General features: G+C 35.9%; 3 protein-coding genes across 4 annotated transcripts; 1 reads left to right on the top strand and 2 right to left on the bottom strand.

The window, feature by feature from the left end:
• Positions 1-1,385: 1,385 nt before the first annotated feature.
• On the bottom strand, positions 1,386-9,100 carry wrm1 (wurmchen 1 transmembrane protein). Of its 2 annotated transcripts, none has more exons than XM_088260187.1 (3): positions 8,888-9,006; positions 5,380-5,595; positions 1,386-3,839 (listed from the first exon to the last, which is right to left on the bottom strand). In XM_088260187.1, the coding sequence occupies exons 2-3, from the start codon at positions 5,567-5,569 to the stop codon at positions 3,682-3,684; spliced, it is 348 nt and encodes a 115-aa protein (XP_088116313.1). In that variant the 5' UTR covers positions 5,570-5,595; positions 8,888-9,006; the 3' UTR covers positions 1,386-3,681. The 2 variants fall into 2 exon arrangements, with proteins under 2 accessions (XP_088116313.1, XP_088116314.1); XM_088260188.1 differs by having other exon boundaries at positions 3,682-3,839; positions 8,968-9,100.
• Positions 3,502-3,675, bottom strand: wrm2 (wurmchen 2 transmembrane micropeptide). Its single transcript, XM_088260189.1, has one exon. The coding sequence runs from the start codon at positions 3,673-3,675 to the stop codon at positions 3,502-3,504; it is 174 nt and encodes a 57-aa protein (XP_088116315.1).
• A 1,477-nt stretch (positions 9,101-10,577) lies between the features above and the next one.
• Positions 10,578-14,660, top strand: Eph (Eph receptor tyrosine kinase). The gene has a single exon (XM_088260182.1). It carries the CDS (start codon positions 10,870-10,872, stop codon positions 13,903-13,905), a length of 3,036 nt encoding a protein of 1,011 aa, XP_088116308.1. The 5' UTR covers positions 10,578-10,869; the 3' UTR covers positions 13,906-14,660.
• The last annotated feature ends 2,616 nt before the right edge of the window (positions 14,661-17,276 follow it).

The raw sequence follows: 17,276 nt of genomic DNA, 5'->3' as shown, positions 1-17,276 counted from the left end.
TGTGAACACCAAAAAATAGACATTTGTATGTTGCAAGTGTCACATCTACGTATATGATATATCGCTCACTCCTTTCAAGAACGTCATAAATCAAAATACTTGATTTTTCAGGAGAATGTTTTTAAAGTTCAAACATAAAATAAAATGTATTAAAAATAAATATCGAGCCACTTATTTAACTTTTTACTGTGTAACAGATCTTTTTAGGTAAAACCTGAATACTTTTTCTCCATTTGAAAAATATTTAGTATATTTAAAAAAAATAATTAAACAATACCTTTTCTTCAAAATGCAAAAAATAACACTTTCTGCCCTGTAGCGGGTAAATATTAAGTTAAAAATATGCCTCTTTTGCTGGGATATAGTACATTTTCTGGGCATTACAAAAACATGCACAACTCAAAATTGACGATTTTTGATTTATGACGTTCTTGAAAGAAGTGAGCGATATGTCATTAGAGGATATCCTGTTTATCCAGGTTTATCAAATTAATAATTCAATCAAAGTTGCATCACTTCTGATAAAACATAAAAAAAATATAAATGTACTTACATATTTATGAATAAAACACTAACCATGTTTTTTTATAATGTGGAATAGTCCAAACCGTATAAATATACTGGGAACAGTGTATAAAATTGAAAATATTTCCATAAATGATGATTATTGACACGACCAATTTGATATTTAGTCACAGTTGAATTGATTGCTATTTATGACTCCTCAAGGACAGAAATTGGGCTGAATTTTTATTATATCATATCGCTCACACCTTTCAACAACGTCATAAATTAAAAAACTCGATTATTCAGGAGAACGTTTTTAAAGTTTAAAACACAATGTATTAAAAATAAATACCAAGCCACTTATTGAACTTTTTACTGTGCAACAGATCTTTTAAGGTAAAACCTGAAGGTTATTTCTCCATTTGAAAAATATTTATCATATTTAATAAAATAATTAAACAATACCTTTTCTTCAAAACGCAAAAACGGGTAAATATTACGTTAAAAATATGCCTCTTTGGCTGGGATATAGTACATTTTCTGGGCATTCCGAAAACATGCCCAACTCAAAATTCACGATTTTTGATTTATGACGTTCTTGAAAAGAGTGAGCGATATGTCATACGTCAACTAAAATTCTGCAATCGCACTTCAGTTGAAACCATCAATTATGGAAGCACATTGACAGTCTTTATTTACTGTTCACGAGTACAATGACATACTTCATTTCATTTTCAAATTAAATTTTAATTGGTAAATACTGCTATGGACATATAATTATGAAAACCGTTATAAGAGATCGATATTCAACAAGTAAAATTTAAAGAATAAATGAATCGATATTAATTATCAATTTAAAATAAAATTTTAATATTTCACATACGTAAAATATATTTTTTCACCAGCTAAATACTTTATTCCAAAAAATCCATTTTAAAAATATAATTTGACGATATGTATTGTATAAATGGTAAAATTATTAGTTCATGATATTCAAATTGTGAGAAAATAATGCATATATATATTTAGACTCGTACAGAGATAACAAAAGATTTTAAAATTAGTTTAAAAATGAAACTATATTTATAAATCACACATTAAAATAGATGAATCACTGTATGTGTACTTAATTATATTCCGGCAGAAATAGCTGATTTTAATTAACAGTATTATAACCATATTTTACGTACTATAAGATGCACTTTTTTCTTTAAAAAATTTCCTTAAAAATCCAGGTACGTCTTATACTCGAAATTAGCATACAATTGTCCAGTGTTTGATTTAAAATTCGACCAGTTTTAAAAATGGCCATATGTTTGATGCTGCGGGAAACCTATGTCTATCTGGCAACATTGTAAGGCGATAAGAATCGTAAAATAATAAAAAATGTACCACACATGCTTTTGTTGATTTAAAAGTCAGGGAGTTTTCAGTTTTATAAACTAAGATTTTTTTTAGTCTGGCTTTGCACAATCTTATATCTTATAAAATGGTAAAAACAGTATTTTCAAAAATTGTTTTAAAATTAAGGTATTAGGTTTAAAATTATGTAGTCTGTAAAATACAGTAATAATATCTAATACGCTTACACATCTTAAAAACAATATATGACACTCCAATGCCAAAATAGTAAATCCGCAATAACAACATTGTCGCAGTTTGAAGATTAGAATTGGTATCTAAATCTATTTTTATTGTACCAAAACCGAAACTTAAATATCTAAATTTGATAGGGTAAATTTAAAAAAAATACAATGTTGGCATTGGATTGACAATATTTTGTAGTTAATGTTTTATTTATTTAAATTACTTTTATCAGAACAAAAAATATCTACGAGCTAAATCTATAAAAATAATAATGTTAAGAATATGCACTAAAGTGCCACGTTGCGGTGGCATTAGTATGATCCGTAATTCTTGTGCCGTCTTAAGGAGTAATTACTACTAAGGAAAAATTGTGAGAATTGTACTTCAATATTAAAATATTACGTATTACGCTTCTGTAATGCGTATTTTCTGGGCAAGTTAGAAAGAATCCATGGCATATTCTGAACAGAATTGATTTAACTGTTCAACACGCATCAGTTTGTAATGCCACAAAATAATAAGTAGTAAAAAAAATACTGCCAGCCAATGACAATACACAAGCAAACTTATCGCTAGAAGCTTAGAGGTTGAGTTTATGTTTCCAGCTTGATAATTTAGACTTAATTTTATAGTAAAATAAGATCTAAATAATATGTTTCAAAAGTTCAAAAAACCTCCCAATCTTTTACTGCCCTTCAAAGAATGGGTTTACGATAAAATCATCGTGCAAAACCTAAACAGTAAATATTCTAGCAATGATTCCAGCGATGATTCCACTGATGAGATTCCAGTAATGATTTGATCGATGATTCCACTGATGAGATTCAAGTAATGATTCCATTGATGAGATTACAGTAATGAATCCAGCGATGATTATAGTGATGAGATTCCAGTAATGATTCCAGCGATGATTCTAGTGATGAGATTCCAGTAATGATTGCAGCGATGATTATACTGACGAGATATCAGTAATGATTCCAGCGATAATTCCACTGATGAGATTCCAGTTATGATTCCAGCGAAGATTATACTGAAGAGATTCCAGTAATAATCCCAGCGATGATTCTAGTGAAAGGATTCCAGTAATGATTGCAGAGATGATTCTAGTAAGTGAGGTAGAGTTTACATTTCTATAGCTGTAACATTTGTCTAACTTTTTTTTTAATCTAAAAAATAGGTTTAAAAAGTTACAAAAACGTCCCATTGCATTCTTATTCTTATAAAATATGAGATTTCTTTTTTCAAATGGATCAGCTATGAAAAGTATGTTTGCATCTAAAAAAGAGTGAAGATACCACGTCTTTACAAGAAAGACCTCCGAAGATATCTCCGAAAAAAAATCATTGTGCTAGCTCCGACCTGTATTGTGATTCTAGTAATGATCCCAGCGATAATTCCAAAAAAGTGCTAAGCATAGGAAACCTTCTGCTCGTACACCTGGTCATCCCACTCGTGATGGGAAGTCAGGGCGGTGTGACGGACCCCGCAAATCCTCGGTCCGAAGCGCAGCAGCACGATGATGATCCCGACAATGAAGAGAGCCAAAGCGGCCACCGCAGGGTACAGGATGATGAAGGCCATCTTGTCCTATATTTCGCTCTCCCGCTTGTGAAGCTCCAGATACTCCTGGGATGTCTTGATGAAGGGCGCTGCGGGTGGAACGTACCCCTTCTCCAGCTCTGTGTAGTCGAGTGGTGGCTGCTTGTGAGGAGTGGCTGACCACAACGACACCAGCCAGCGATTACCTGCGGAATTCAGATATTTAGATGTGCATACTGTATGCTACTACTCTAAAGGCAAATAGCCGCAAGTTAAAAACAGTAGTTTCGAAATAAACCAGTTTATAGTTAACGTAAAATGATGCTTTCTGCCCAAAACATGTTGCAAATTAATACAGTTTTGCGGCTATTTAGATAATGAATATCTCGGTAAAGGAAAGAGATAGAGCAAAATCTGTAATTGTATGTGATAGAAGCTAGTTATAAGAATGGTTTGAGCCGTGTTAAGCCAAACAGCCGCAACTTGAGTTACAGCTAGTTGCCTTTACACATTAGAACTACTACTACCATTACGCCTTTTCTCCGCAGGGGTAGGCAGAAAGGATGGAACGCCACACTCTTCTGTCCTGACACACACTCCTCGCCTCCTTCACATCCATACATCTAATCATACACGCCCTTCGATTATGCAGACTTTTGATACTACCAGATTTTAGGTTCTGATTGATCTGATTGTGTCAAGTCTTTTTTGGCCATCCTCGTTCTGTTTTCCGCACACATTCGCCACATATATTTTTTTATGCCATTCTCTCGTTACTCATTCGCTCCACATGTCCATAACCACCCTTATGAACTCTTCCTAATCTTTTCAATTATTCCTTGTTCAGCCTTACATTCCTTTCTTATATCTTCATTTTTAATTCTGTCATACAATGATTTCAGCAGCGTTTACTGTATATATTTTACTATTAATTACAGTAAATTAATACTTGATAAAAACAGTTTTATTTGATATTTGATACTGATATTTGGTACACCAATTAAAGGACTAAAGTCATGTATATTTATTTTTAAAGAAGTTTAGTAATTTTAACAGTTAATTTATAATACAGCAGTAATACACCGAAGTTTTTAATAATAAAAAAAATAATTACGACACTTGAACATTACATACATTTTGATTTCTATAGATGATTCTTTTCCAATTGGTATTTATAACATTCTGACAGAACACAATAAGTATGTAAATATTATATTGACATTTTTTCATATACTACGCTTACTTTTTAATAAACTTTGATACTTGTTATATTATTTGTTCAATAATCAAAAACTGCCTCTGGAATATGTGGATATTTTCTTTGTGAAATGCAGTCAAAAAACAAAACAATTTGAAATATTCACGCACCTCACTGGGCATCTATCATTTATGACATATCGCTCACTCCTTTCAAGAACGTCATAAATAAAAAATTAACAATTTTCAGTTGTGCATGTTTTCGGAATGCCCAGAAAATGTATTATTTCCCAGCAAGAGAGGCATATTTTTAAGTTAATATTTACCCGCTACAGTGCAGAAAATGTTGTTTTTGCATTTTGAAGAAAAGGTATTGTTTAATTATTTTTGTAAATGGAGAAAAAACCTTCAGGTTTTACCTAAAAAGATCTATTGCACAGTGAAAAGTTCAAAAGGTGGCTTGATAATTATTTTTAATACATTGATCAAGTTTTTTTATTTATGACATTCTTGAAAGGAGTGAGCGATATCTGGGACAGTTGAACGTACCTGTGTGACGATCCTGCCAATACTCCTTGTATTTGGAACAGCAGCAGCAAATAACGTTCAGGGCAAACAGCACAAACCCAATTACTGTGCAGACAGCGACAACAATGTAAAATGGAGAGAAATCACTGTACTCGTTCCCAGTGAAAAAAGGATTTTTCTTGTAATCACCTCGTTCTTCAATAATAGACATTTCCTCTTATTACATTCATGAAGTAACTAGAACAAGAAAAAAATACATTTGTTAATAGCGTTGAGTTTTGAAGTCACTGAAAAATTATGCAAACAAAATGCAAGGGGCAATGCGCACAATGGTAGTTTTATCCACCTATTCCATAACAAAGAAATGGAATTTAACCCAGGATTCATAACCATATTTAAGAGGACAATACAACCTTTTGTTTAGGAAGACCACTATCATTACAAATTTAACAAAATGGATGAAGACATGTTTAATTACTAACTAAAATTTGACAAACAGATAAAATTAATGCATACATGCATTTGCGTGGTCTGACGGACAAATGATTACGAATCCAGGGTTAAACAAACACCAATTCACTTCGCAATAATGCATTCCCATATTGAAAAACATGACAATTTTGATAAATTATTGGAATCGATTGGAGGCTTGACTGCATATAGGAGAGCTGATTGGGAAGGAAGATAAAAAATACATCACATACACCCAGAAAACTGAAAATATTTTTTTCCTCGATTACATATTAAACAAAACAATCCGCTCAATAGTTCAATGGTAACAATTACAATATCTCTATAAAGTAAACACAGATGGAGTTTGCCACTTTACGGATCAAGTCAACAATATGTTTGGTACTTTACAGATTAAGCCTAAAATATGTTTCTCATTTAACTTAATTTAATTTAACTTAATCCATAAGATTAAGTTAATAATATGTTTGCCACTTTACGGATTAAGCTGATGATATATTTTCCACTTTATGGATTAAGCCAATTTGACAATAGAGGGATTAATCTGACGATATGTTGGATACTTTTTGATTTTCATATAAAATTTAAGTAGATCCTCGCTTCATTCACAAACTCAACTACACTCCTTGCAATTTAAGTGCAAACTAGACAAGAAAAATTGACTGATATTTTTTTGTTTTCATACAAAATGTATGTCAACAAACTGTTGATTAAGCATTGACCGACATTGTAAAATTGACTGATAAACACGTTTTATACAAAATGTTGATTGAGCATTGACCGACTACGCTTTTCTTTATTAAAATAAATAAACAAGAGTCAAGTTCATGACAATACAGTTACAATTGAACAGATTGCATTCAATGGCATGAGTCCATATATTTTTTTTGTCTACGAACATAAATATTATATAATCCGAGGTCTAATAATACAAGACAAGCAGTTTAAGATTATTCAACTTAAGAGAAATGATAATGTTTTTATTATATACACAAATATATCAATTTAATTGTATTTTTGTTGGTCCGTTATTTACAACGATAAGGATAAAAAGAGATTGATTATATCTTCTTCGATTAGTCAAAAAGTAACTAAATGTGCTGTGTTGTTTCAGTATACAGGGGTACCTCAACTGGCCAAGTTATTTCCTTCCTTACTGTCTTTTGTATCTCAAAATCTACGTAACTTCAAATCTGATCATTGAAACATAGTCATAGTCGCATAAAACAACACATCTTGCATAGTGTTACAGGTAAATGCAACGTAGCTATAATAAACACCTGTTTGTATCTCGAATATAGGTTTGTCAAAATGGTCATATATCTTGAAAAATCGAGATATTTACTTGCAGAAATCCACATATAATACTGTCAATTTACTATACATAATAGAAATATGTTAAAACATGTTTATGTACTTAGAAATCTAACTTATTTAATATGTTTGTATTCAGCAGTATAAAGGTAGAAATTTAGATATTTGTTTCTTTAATACTGGCATCCGTCCGTGAAGCGGATTTGATATCATTACAGTATTATGATGTAAGTATTCATGAGTTAAGATGGGCTCGTTTAACACTGTTTATTAATAAAGTGTCTGTTTTTTATTTTAGAAAAATGAACTTGCTTACGTGGATGCAATAATAAGTTTTTCAAGACTAACCCTGCTCTTTTGCTTGCTTCAAGTCTCATATAACACGGTCCTAGACATGATAATTCCTAGAAATTATTCACCACTTTGCCACAACTTGACTCTTATTTTCTATGACAGATCGCTTAACCCGTGAGAATAATTATTAATAAGTATAATGAGAATGCGTTCTACCCGTCCTAACCTATGGCGCGGAAACAATGACTCTGACCAAGCAATCCTCCCATAAGTTGCAAGTTGCACAGAGGAGCATGGAGCGAATTATGCTTGGAATAACATTAAGAGACAAAAAAAGGAACGATTGGATCCGACGCCAGACACAGGTCTGTGACGTGCTTGGCTGAAGTGGAAATGGGCCGGTCACATAGCCAGAATGACCGACGACAGATGGACGAAACGCGTTCTGGTGTGGAGACCGAGGAACCAGAGGCCTCAAGGACGTCCACCGATGAGATGGGTGGACGACATTAGGAAGTTTGCTGGAAGACAGTGGATGGGGACGGCGCAGGATCGGGAGGAGTGGAGGCGGAAGGGGGAGGCCTTTGTCCAGCAGTGGACCTCAACGGGCTGATATGATGATGATGATAATGAGACTGTCTATAAGATGTTATTTTTTACTTCAAATTAAGGGTGTTATTTTAAAACCAATCAGCAATAGAAAATAATTTTGAATACTGATTCATACAGTTCATTGTAGCAATAATGTAAAATTTATTACTCATCAGTCCACTACTTTCCTGATTAGGTCACGCCCTTTTGATTAAACAAGATGACTCAAGTTATGAAATATCTTTAATTTGTGAGTAAAAAACAAGTACATCAATAAGACATTGTATGGAATAAAGTATATTTATTACAAATTATTTAAAATACTCATAACGAACCATCGTTTTATCCATTTTTACATATGAGCAAGAATTGATTCCTCTATGTATATTCTTATAACAAATTAATACTTTAAAGTAATAAAGTAGAAATCTAAAACAATAATAAGAATAGAATTTTCTTTAAAAAAACATTTATAAATATTATTATATTGAATTCATGCTCGGCGTCGCATTCCTTGAAGATTTTATGATACCTGAAATACCTCTATTATTTTATTACTGTATACCAATTAAGATTGATTTTAAGCTCAGGTTTTCTGTCATCATAATTGTAATGAAAGTTATATATTTAATAAATGACGAAAATATAATACACAAAGGCGCGCGCATAAAAAGTTTATCACGCCCATCGCATAGCAATCCAAAGAAAAAAAATAGGCGTGGCATTTAGCAAAATGCCGAGAAGACCAGATTTAACATCCAAAAATTAAATGAAAATACAAGTTTAAATAATATATATACATGCAACAACCTAAATATTCCAATTAGAAGTAAAAGCAAATTAATATTCCATTCGATACCTGAAGATAGAGGGAAAAACAAGCACGACCAATCGACTACACTCAGACTACTAGTAATTCGTATACAACATACAACACACCTGGAAACACCATTGACACCAGGGTTCACGGTTCACGCAATACATGTAGAAGTCTTGTAAGCTTAGTCTTGCAAGTCTTTACATTCAAAACCTTATTCCCGTGTAATATTCTTACGAAGAAAAGGATAGCGCTATACAGAAAATGTCTTTTCTCTTTTTAATCGGATTTTCGGCTCAACTTCTAACTTTACAGGTAAGTTACGGTCTTAATTGGTGTCAAGCGGCAGGCGTTTAGCCTTACTGCAGAATTCGGAGTTTTCAAATTCTGAATTCGGATTAGGATACTTTCACTCAAAATGAATACTGGATTTAACCTTTAACATACGGTGTGAAAATACTTCTTCGAGACATTGTGTGATAACCTCAGTTAACTCATGCTAAATTCATGTTTTAAAGCCATTAAATTTATTATAATATTTTTTTTAAAACACAAAAAAAACATTAAAATATGCATTATTCTAATCGTTTGATAATATGTCGACATTTCGCAATTTTGCATTGTGACTACTGACAAAACCATACATATCCGTACCCATCATTACTTATGTATAAGATCTTGTTCTGTGTTACACTAATAACTGATTAAGTATGCATAGAGCCATAAAATATTTAACTTGAACTATCTAACCATAACGCCGCTTCTTTGTAGGATAAGTTTAGTGTTTGTTTGGTGACATTGTTTTTATTTATTTATTTGGAAAACGGAGTTTCTAAGAAAAAGACTGACAAACGCATCGGTAATTGATTGTATTTAGTTTTATGTACGAATTATTGCGAAATTTTTTGTTTTATACTTATTTATTCTGGACTGACAAAATCTAAAATAAAAACAAAACAATCGTACGAACGAGATATATATTTTTCTTATGAATAAACTTTAAAGTATTGCGAACGAAAAACAAAACAAGTTTTAGAATCCGAAACAAGGATGTATGGGATTTTGCTGCTTTCACAAATTAGAACGCTATTTTACGGAAACAAATTTCTCAAAAAAGATAACGTTTTTAAAATTTCATTTTCACAGTTTTATTTTTCATTTTAAAGGAATCTATAATGCGGAAATCTACCAAAACACCTTATTTGATTTGCCGGAGGAGTTACATTTTTATTTTTTTAAACTTATTTGATAAATGGCAAAGCAACAAAATAAGTACACACAAAATGAAGAAGAAAATCATTATTAAATCAACCATTTTCTTCAATCCAACAGGATTTAATATTATTCCTGGGTGAAAATACCCTGTTCCGAAAAAATTTAAAATCGAATTTCGGGTTCCTACATATGGTCTTGTCTATGTTCATCTATATTTTTCACAGAGGTATTTCGTTTATGGCAGTTTACGGCTTGAGATTTTGTGCTATGGGTGCGGGGTGTCTTGATGCCGTGAATTTTCGATTATTTTTATCGTAATTCGCGCAACAAAAGTGGAATGCGTACATTCAAAACGTGAACCTCACATGTGATATCTGTAAAATGTAAACGCTCGAGTCCGGGGAACGAAATATTCCGCGGCCATAAAAATAACAATATTCATAATGGCAGAATCCCCCCACCCCTCGATGAAATATTTCCTTTTGGATCATTGTTAATGAAAGTGCATGTTCTAATCTAAAAGCAACATACGAAAGCAATATGAAGTGTTAATATTAATAATAATAATGCTCGCCTTACTCAAATTCTAGTTTTATCTTAAATATATACGATAGTTAGTTATATTAGCAGCGACATTCGGAGGAGCGAGTTCTCGATACGTGTGCCGTGCATACATTTAAATGTGACGAATTCCTAGTTAAAATATATATTCTCAATGTTCCTCCAATACTCACGGACATTAATGCCGATATAATCGGGAAAATCCGCAAAGGGAAATCCAACTTCCGTTGGGAAAGGCGTTAATAACGATGGCACCAATTTTTCTCTTTATACTTTTCGCTTTTACGGTCCGGAGCATCTCGTGCGACCAAGTCATTCTGTTGGATACTTCGGTGGAAGAGAAGCTAGAATGGACGAAGTATCCCTTCAGAGAGTCCGCCAGCACTCCCGGCTGGGTCGAGGAGTCGTTCACGAACTTCGAGAAGGGCATCAACTGGCGCTCGTACGTCGTCTGCGACGTCGCCTACAACCACGTGAATAACTGGCTGTGGACCCCCTTCATCGAGAGGCGACAGGCCAACCGAATATACATAGAGGTCAAGTTCACCATCAGGGACTGTTCCCTGTTCCCGGGCAACGCGCTGAGCTGCAAGGAGACGTTCAGCCTGCTGTACTACGAGTTCGACGTGGCCATGAACGAGCAGCCGCCCTGGGAGCCCGACAGCTACAAGCTGATCGGGCGGATAGCGGCCGGCGACGGGCGCTTCAACGCCAACTCGGAGGTGAACATCAACACGGAGGTGAAGAGCATCGCCGTGACCAAGCGCGGCGTGTACTTCGCCTTCCGCGACCAGGGCGCGTGCTGCTCCATCCTCGCCATCAAGGTGTACTACATCACGTGCCCCGAGGCGACCATCAACTTCGCGCACTTCCCGGTGACGCCCACGGGCAAGGAGATCACCATCATCGAGCAGGCCAACGGCACGTGCGTGCGCAACGCCGAGGTGGTGGACCCGCCCACGTACCTGTGCAAGGGCGACGGCAAGTGGACGCACCCCGGCGGCGGCTGCAAGTGCCGCGCGGGCTACGAGCCCGACCTGGACAAGCAGATCTGCACCGAGTGCCCGCCCGGCCGCTTCAAGGCCGCCACGAGCGACGACGCGTGCGCGCCCTGCCCCGCGCACTCCGCGTCCAGCGAGTACGCCGTGGCGGAGTGCGCCTGCGACTTCGGCTACTACCGCGCGCGCGAGGACCCCAAGGGCATGCCGTGCACGCAGTGGCCGTCGGCGCCCGAGAACCTCACCGTGTCCTTCGCGGACCAGTCCACCGTCATCCTGGCCTGGCGCCCGCCCGCGCGCCTGGGCGGCCGCCTGGACGTGGTGTACCGCCTGCGCTGCGACGCCTGCAGCGCCGCCGTGCAGCTGCAGCCCGCCGCCGAGCTCTTCAACGACACGAGGATCACCGTCTCCGGCCTGAACCCCGTCACCACCTACCGCTTCCAGGTGTTCTCCGAGAACGGCGTCACGCAGATCTCCGGCCACGATCCCGAGTTTGCGGACATCTCCGTCACTACGGAAGCGTCTGTTATCAGCGCCGTCAACAAGGTGAGGGTGGCTTCCGTGAAGAGTACCGAACTCACCATTGCGTGGGACGCTCCCATGATCAACGACATATCGGAACCGGAATTCGAAGTAGAAACGTACGAAGTGAGGTGGTTTCCCAAGCAGGATATTAAAGGAACAAATTTTTCCACGATGTTGTCGACTGACCTTCAAGTGACAATTAATGGTCTTCATCAACAGACAGACTACGGGATTCAAGTTCGAGCCAAAACGCAGCGAGGCTGGGGAGAATATAGTCCCGTTCTCTTTGGGCGCACGGGTCAGATCTTGGGCCCGGAGTATATGGGCGACGAAGACAATATGCAGGTAAAGATCATCGCCGGGGCCATGGTCGCTGTTGTCTTTCTCTTGGTAGTTATAATCATCATGACAGTTTTGTTCATACGCTCCAGAGCAAACGACGAGTGCAACAAGAAGCAACCGAGCGATTGCAATACACTGGACTATCGCAACGGAGAAGTCTACACTGGTCTAGAAAATATGCCGGTGAAAACTAACTCTAATGTAACAACTCCGCTGTTCACTGCGGCCGGCACCTCTTCCCGTACGTATATAGATCCGCATACTTACGAAGATCCCAATCAAGCCGTCAAAGAGTTTGCCCGAGAAATAGACGCATCTTGTATTACCATAGAAGCCATTATCGGAGGCGGAGAGTTTGGCGACGTGTGCCGCGGGAAGCTGAAGCTGCCTCCGTCATGCGTGCAGGAGATAGATGTAGCCATCAAGACTCTCAAACCGGGCTCCGCTGACAAGAGCAGGTGCGACTTCCTCACCGAGGCTTCCATCATGGGGCAGTTTGAGCATCCCAACGTAATCTTCCTTCAAGGGGTGGTAACCAAGTGCAATCCCGTGATGATCATCACCGAGTTCATGGAGAACGGATCTCTAGACACCTTTTTGAGAGCAAACGACGGCAAGTTCCAAGTGCTGCAACTAGTCGGGATGCTGAGAGGAATAGCGGCGGGAATGCAGTACCTTTCCGAAATGAACTACGTTCACCGAGATTTGGCCGCTCGTAATGTGCTAGTGAATTCCCAGTTAGTTTGCAAAATCGCCGATTTCGGGTTGTCCAGGGAAATCGAGTCGACGACGGAAGGCGCTTACACCACACGCGGAGGCAAGATCCCGGTCCGCTGGACGGCCCCCGAAGCCATAGCCTTCAGAAAGTTCACTTCGGCCAGCGACGTCTGGTCGCTGGGAATAGTCTGCTGGGAAGTGATGTCTTTCGGCGAGCGTCCCTACTGGAACTGGAGCAATCAGGACGTGATCAAGTCCATCGAAAAAGGCTACCGGCTGCCCTCGCCCATGGACTGCCCGGAGGCCATCTACCAGCTGATGCTGGACTGCTGGCAGAAGGAGCGCACGCACCGGCCGGCCTTCCTCAGCATCGTGAAGACCCTGGACAAGCTGATCCGCTGTCCGGACACGCTGCGCAAGATCGCCCAGAACCGCTCGGCCAACCCCCTGGCCGGCGACACGCCCGACCTGACGCACTTCAGCTGCGTCGAGGACTGGCTCAACTCTATCAAGATGCACCGCTACGTGGAGAAGTTCCACGCTGCCAACATCACAGACATGGACGCCGTAGTCAATCTTACCGTTCAACAACTCACCCTGCTAGGTATTACTTTAGTCGGACATCAGAAGAAAATCATGAACAGTGTCCAAACGATGCGAGCACAAATTAGAGTTAATGGAACAGAGGGATTTTTAGTGTAATCCGGCCGGACTTTCTGCGCTGACTGACTGTCGTGATCAACCTGTGAGAAACTATTTATTTATCAAAAGACAACTAGTGTGATACGGAGCGAGACAACTTTACATGTTATTGTAAAATACGGATATATATGTATATTATAATATTTCTAACTAGGAGGAGAGTACAGAGTATATACATTAACAGAATTCAGGTTATTATTTAACGTAAAAGTCAAATTCACCTTTATTATTTGTACATTGTGTTTCTTTATTTTATTTATTTTTTTGTCTTCATTTTTATATTCGGGTATTAACATTCCTTTTTTTTAAGAAAAATAACCTCATTTATTAAACATTCATTTCTTAAACTTGATAATTTAATAAAAGATAAATTTATGTATGTATGTGTAGTAAAAATGATATTCAAGAAATATTCACACGCAACATCACAGTAAAAAAGTACGTTCTAGTAAAATGATGTAGCGGAGTCAAGGAACTTGTTAAATGAACTAGAAGAATGTGGGAAAAAGTTTTATTTTATTATTATTTCTTTATGTGGAATATTACTAATGTTTTTATATTTGTCATAGGCGTTTTTTCCTGTTTGATAATAAATTACAGTTTTTTTTAGCATCCGTAACATTGCTGTGCAATATCAAGCTAAATTAACAACTTCACTGCCTCCTGTAGATACTGATAAAGAAATTTGCAATTTTGTATATGATAGTTTAACTAATTTTACAAACTGGTGTTTTTTTTTCAATATATTATTTTCTACTACAGATTTCTATTTTTTATAACAAATTTCTTGACCTTCCGTATGGATGTAGTGGAATATAAACGGGCAGCCTGTTGAAAGTGAAATCCTTTGTCCCGCAAGGATTTTATGTACCTTTTAATCCTAGTTTTATTATTTGCATTTTTACATTTGTATGTCAAAATTTGATATTATCCTCTATACATAATACTGATGTTAATTTCTTACTTCTGGTGAAATACTCACAAATTTACTCTCTGAGTAAAATTGTAAAGAAGGCTTTGTTTTATCGCTACTTTTTTACTTAATACAAATTAAGTGTTTAATGTCGAGATGAACTAGGCCCTTGCTATCAGGGATCCTGCAGGCTTGGGGTTATAAAGTGGTAACTATTTTTCGTAAGCATAAATCTATTTTGAGAGTGAGGTTGACTTTTCGTCTCTAAGAAGACTGAGAATACTGATTTTATTTAAAGGTCATTATTATTTTTGAATGGAGCAAGATAGATTGATGAATTGATGTTGTCAACCCGACTTCTTGCGGTTGATCATTTTGCCACAACGCAACACAATATACTTTTGTTCAGTTATAGAAAAAAGCTTACTAACAAATTACACACAAACTAGAATTCAATCACAGCATCGTCTACTTAAATTCATCACACTTACCTCATTTCAATTGAAGACACACTCTGTCCATGAATATACATCACACTATTTAGAATTGTCTATGATTCAACCCGAGGCAAACTTTGTCTACTTAAATTCAACATACTGTCCATGTTTTAATCGGATGCAAACTCTCTACGAATATTCATCACATTATTTAAAATTGTCAATGATTCAACCTGAGGCAAACCAGGTCTACTTAAATTCATCACACTGTCCATATATTCAACCAGAGGCAAACTCGGTCTACTTAAATTTGGCACATTTATATTTCAATCGGAGACAGACTTTGTTTCCTTTTGTTCATCACAATATTCAACACTGTATATAATGAAGCCCGAGATAAACTCCGTCTACATATATTCATCACATTATTTAACATTGTCCATGATTCACCCCAGGCAAACACTGTCTACTTAAAACATTTTGAGTGTGTCCAAATACTTGTTCACAAAATCTGGATTATCTCCAATTACAGGAGTTATTTTCATATTATTTTTTGACATCTCATCAAAGATGAAGAAGAATATGGAAGTCTGGGCATTTACGGGGCTGACGACCGTCATAGGCTGGTTTAAGTGATCACTTTACACACGTGTAACATTCACCAATTCTACCCATTATTGGCAACCAAATAATATTATTAAACAATAATTAATTATTTAATAATATTATTATTATTATTTATTATAATATTATTATTATAATATTATTGTTATTATTTAATAATTTTATTTTTAAATAATATTGAATTTGAGTAGTGTGGTTGTCAATAATGGGTAGAATTGGTGAATGTTACACATGTATAAAGTGATCACTTAAACCAGCCTATGACGGTCGTCAGCCCCGTAAATGCCCAGACTTCCATATTCTTCTTCATCTTTGATGAACTGTCTACTTAAATTCATCACACTGTCCATATTTTAATCGGAGGCAAACTCTCCACGAATATTTATCACATTATTTAAAATTGTCTATGATTGAAACTGAGGCAAACTCGGTCCACGTATATTCATCACATTTTTCAACATAGTCCATGAATCAACCCGAGTAACTGTCTACTTAAATTTCTTTTGAAATGTGATGTGTGATATTCTCAATTAGCGTACATAAATGTGGATTGAATAAATATTTTTTTTTTGCTGTTTTATTACAATTTAAATGGTTACAATAATATCAATTCACAAATAAAATATGATTCCAGTTGATCACTTAATTATTTATGTTTGTATTAAGAAATCCAACTATAATTGCATTTATTTTATTTAAAGTTTATTTATAATAATTTTGTACAATAAATGTATGTGAATTTACAGGGGCTGTCTATGTTTTCCCCTCTAGAATTATATAAAATTATAATTATAGCTATTTTAAAAAATATCTGTGTTTTATCATTTCAAGAAAATATGCTAATTTCATTGAAATACTTACTTTTCTTTGTTTGAAACATTATTTAAATATTTTAATTATTGTCAAACTTACCATGACAGGTGAACAAATTATTTTTATTTTCTGTGGTATTTTACAGTTTACATGAATTTTTTATGTAATACAATTATCTTGCATTTATTAAGTAAGTTTTGATAATAGAATTTCATCACTAATATAATATATATTTGGATAAGAAAAACTACACCAACAATGTTTTTAAAATAATTCTTACCTTTATTAAATTTATCTTTTATTTTGACAATTTGAAAAGCATAAAAAAAACTTTTTGAAAGTAATTGGACATTTTGATTCACTGTTGTGTGCTGAATTAAATCGCTCAATGGCATTGCCCACAAAATTGTTTAAACATCGTTTTAAGAAAGGGATTATTAATATGTTATTGTTTTATAATATTTCATGTGTATATATACACTGCTCAATAACTATTTACAGTTTAAAGAAAAAGAAATATTAGTATGTGGATGTATCTCGGTGAATATTGTAACATGGGGCGATGAAGATTGTTTGAAATGTTT

This window comes from Brachycentrus maculatus, unplaced genomic scaffold (genome assembly GCF_059751285.1).
Source record: "Brachycentrus maculatus isolate JH-2025_06_01 unplaced genomic scaffold, ASM5975128v1 h1tg000126l, whole genome shotgun sequence".
NCBI classification, from domain to species: Eukaryota; Metazoa; Arthropoda; class Insecta; order Trichoptera; family Brachycentridae; genus Brachycentrus; species Brachycentrus maculatus.
This window is presented reverse-complemented; position numbering and strand designations above follow the sequence as displayed.

Bases quoted from the DNA above. Each gene is read 5' to 3' on its own strand.
- wrm2 (XM_088260189.1), bottom strand. From the start codon at position 3,675: ATGGCCTTCATCATCCTGTACCCTGCGGTGGCCGCTTTGGCTCTCTTC.
- wrm1 (XM_088260188.1), bottom strand. From the start codon at position 5,569: ATGTCTATTATTGAAGAACGAGGTGATTACAAGAAAAATCCTTTTTTC. The intron at 3,840-5,379 runs GTACGTTCAACT...TGAATTCCGCAG, and splicing joins TTGGCAGGATCGTCACACAG to GTAATCGCTGGCTGGTGTCG.
- Eph (XM_088260182.1), top strand. From the start codon at position 10,870: ATGGCACCAATTTTTCTCTTTATACTTTTCGCTTTTACGGTCCGGAGC.